General features: G+C 36.5%; 1 protein-coding gene across 1 annotated transcript; it reads right to left on the reverse strand.

Annotated features, from left to right (window-relative positions):
* LOC131063917 (indole-3-acetic acid-induced protein ARG7-like) lies at nucleotides 1-396 on the reverse strand. Its single transcript, XM_057997888.2, has one exon. The coding sequence runs from the start codon at nucleotides 394-396 to the stop codon at nucleotides 1-3; it is 396 nt and encodes a 131-aa protein (XP_057853871.2).
* Between the last annotated feature and the right edge of the window lie 1,389 nt (nucleotides 397-1,785).

Raw genomic sequence — 1,785 nt, forward strand, 5'->3', positions numbered from 1 at the left:
TTATAAGCGATCTGTTATATATTGTTGGCCCAAGTTGAAATCTGCGGACGACGGATCTTTCTGGCTGCGAAGAAGAGTGATTAGATAGTGAAGAGTATCTCTATCACAGGGAAGGGTGAGCGGCCTGTTGGTGTCAAACCCATATTCATCCTTGGCCTTTTCCAGCAAATCACGGAACAGAGAATTATTTAAATGGCTAATTCTGATCACGAACCGCTTGTGGTTTGAACCAGCATAAACTGCCACGTGACCAGGTGGTACGTCTTTGGGAACTGAGCTCTGGGAGAAACCCACGCACGACAATAAACAGTCTCGTAGCCGGGCAAAGAATGCAGCCAAATTAGGGTTTTGCCGTTTTGATCGAAGCAGCGACCGGGTGAATTGGTTGTTCTTCATTGTAATAACTTAGCCTGTAAATTTGAGAGTAAATATTGAGGCAGTGCTGCGAATGTCTGACAACATCTGATGGACCGAGGGGCTTCGTGGGGTTTATATATAAGTGTGAGAAGAAAGGATAAATCTCAGAGCTTGAGTAATTAGAGCAGCTGGAATACACCTGTCCTGGGCATCTGGAATCCACCTGTTGTGGGCATGTTGAAGATCTTCGGAAACCGCCGATAAAGACAGTGCAGGAAATTCCAATTGAAAGGAAATGGCACTAGGGAGAGTATTACATTGACATTTTCCTGTGGGCGAGTCGATTGTTAGAAATTATTCACTTTTCTGTGGGCGAGTCGATTGTTAGAAATTATTCACTTTTCTGTGGGCGAGTTCAAAAGTAGTAGTCTGGGTTTGGGTCATTGATTATGTATTTATGTTTGATTGAGTTGTTTAAAGATACTGTAAATATAATTATATTAGTTGTGTTTTTTATGAGGTAAAATGGATTTAGAGATCATAAATCATGTAGGTTAGATATAATAGTTTAAATTATATATAATTTTTTTAAATGAAAGGATAATAGGGTTGTGTTTTTGCTGTCAATTGAGAATCATTAAAATTGTAATTAAGTTGTTAAGTCTAAAAGAGTATTGAGCAATCCAATGTATACAATTTCAAGTCTAACTTTACTCAAGCTCATGTTCTTCATTATGATAAGTTGACCTTTTTTATGTCTTGGAACAATTGTTTATCATATTTTGTCAATTAAATCTTTACACATAAGCCAAGTGGAAGAAGAATGGCAGGGTTAGGGATTGTCATTGAAAGAGTCCATCCATGGGTACAATAGAAGTAGAGAAGCATGTAGTGAATGATGCTAATAATTGATTAACTATTTCAAGAGCAAGTGGATGTTTTCCAAAAGCTAAGCTTATAATAGGAGCAAAGGAAATGTTACACTAAGTAGTTGGATTAGATAGAGGGCGAGACTCACCAATATGAGATAATGGAACTGAAAGACTAAGAACCTCCAAGGTTGCACTAACTACATGATAAACAACGTTGCAAATGTGACCCATCATAGAGAGAATTGAATGATAAGACCAACATCTTGAGAATACCCATCTTCTTGAAAGAAAGTGTTTATGTTGAAGTGACCTTTTGAAAAATTCCTCTACCATGTAGCCACCCCCTTACATTAAGAGAGTGGACAATTAGAGGCTAGGTGGTTGGTGGTATAATAGCATCTATGTTGAAAGAGGAGACCCTCATAGTCAAATAATTAAGTTCAAGGCCTATCCCTTATGTTTAATTAAAATGTTTTAAAATATTTTTAAAATTTAAATTGAAATGTTTATTAAGCTGTATATTATATAGTATTAATGTATTATTATTATTATTTTC

Source organism: Cryptomeria japonica, chromosome 11, assembly GCF_030272615.1.
Source record: "Cryptomeria japonica chromosome 11, Sugi_1.0, whole genome shotgun sequence".
Taxonomy (NCBI): Eukaryota; Viridiplantae; Streptophyta; class Pinopsida; order Cupressales; family Cupressaceae; genus Cryptomeria; species Cryptomeria japonica.

Coding starts and splice junctions, on each gene's coding strand:
- LOC131063917 (XM_057997888.2), bottom strand. CDS start 396: ATGAAGAACAACCAATTCACCCGGTCGCTGCTTCGATCAAAACGGCAA.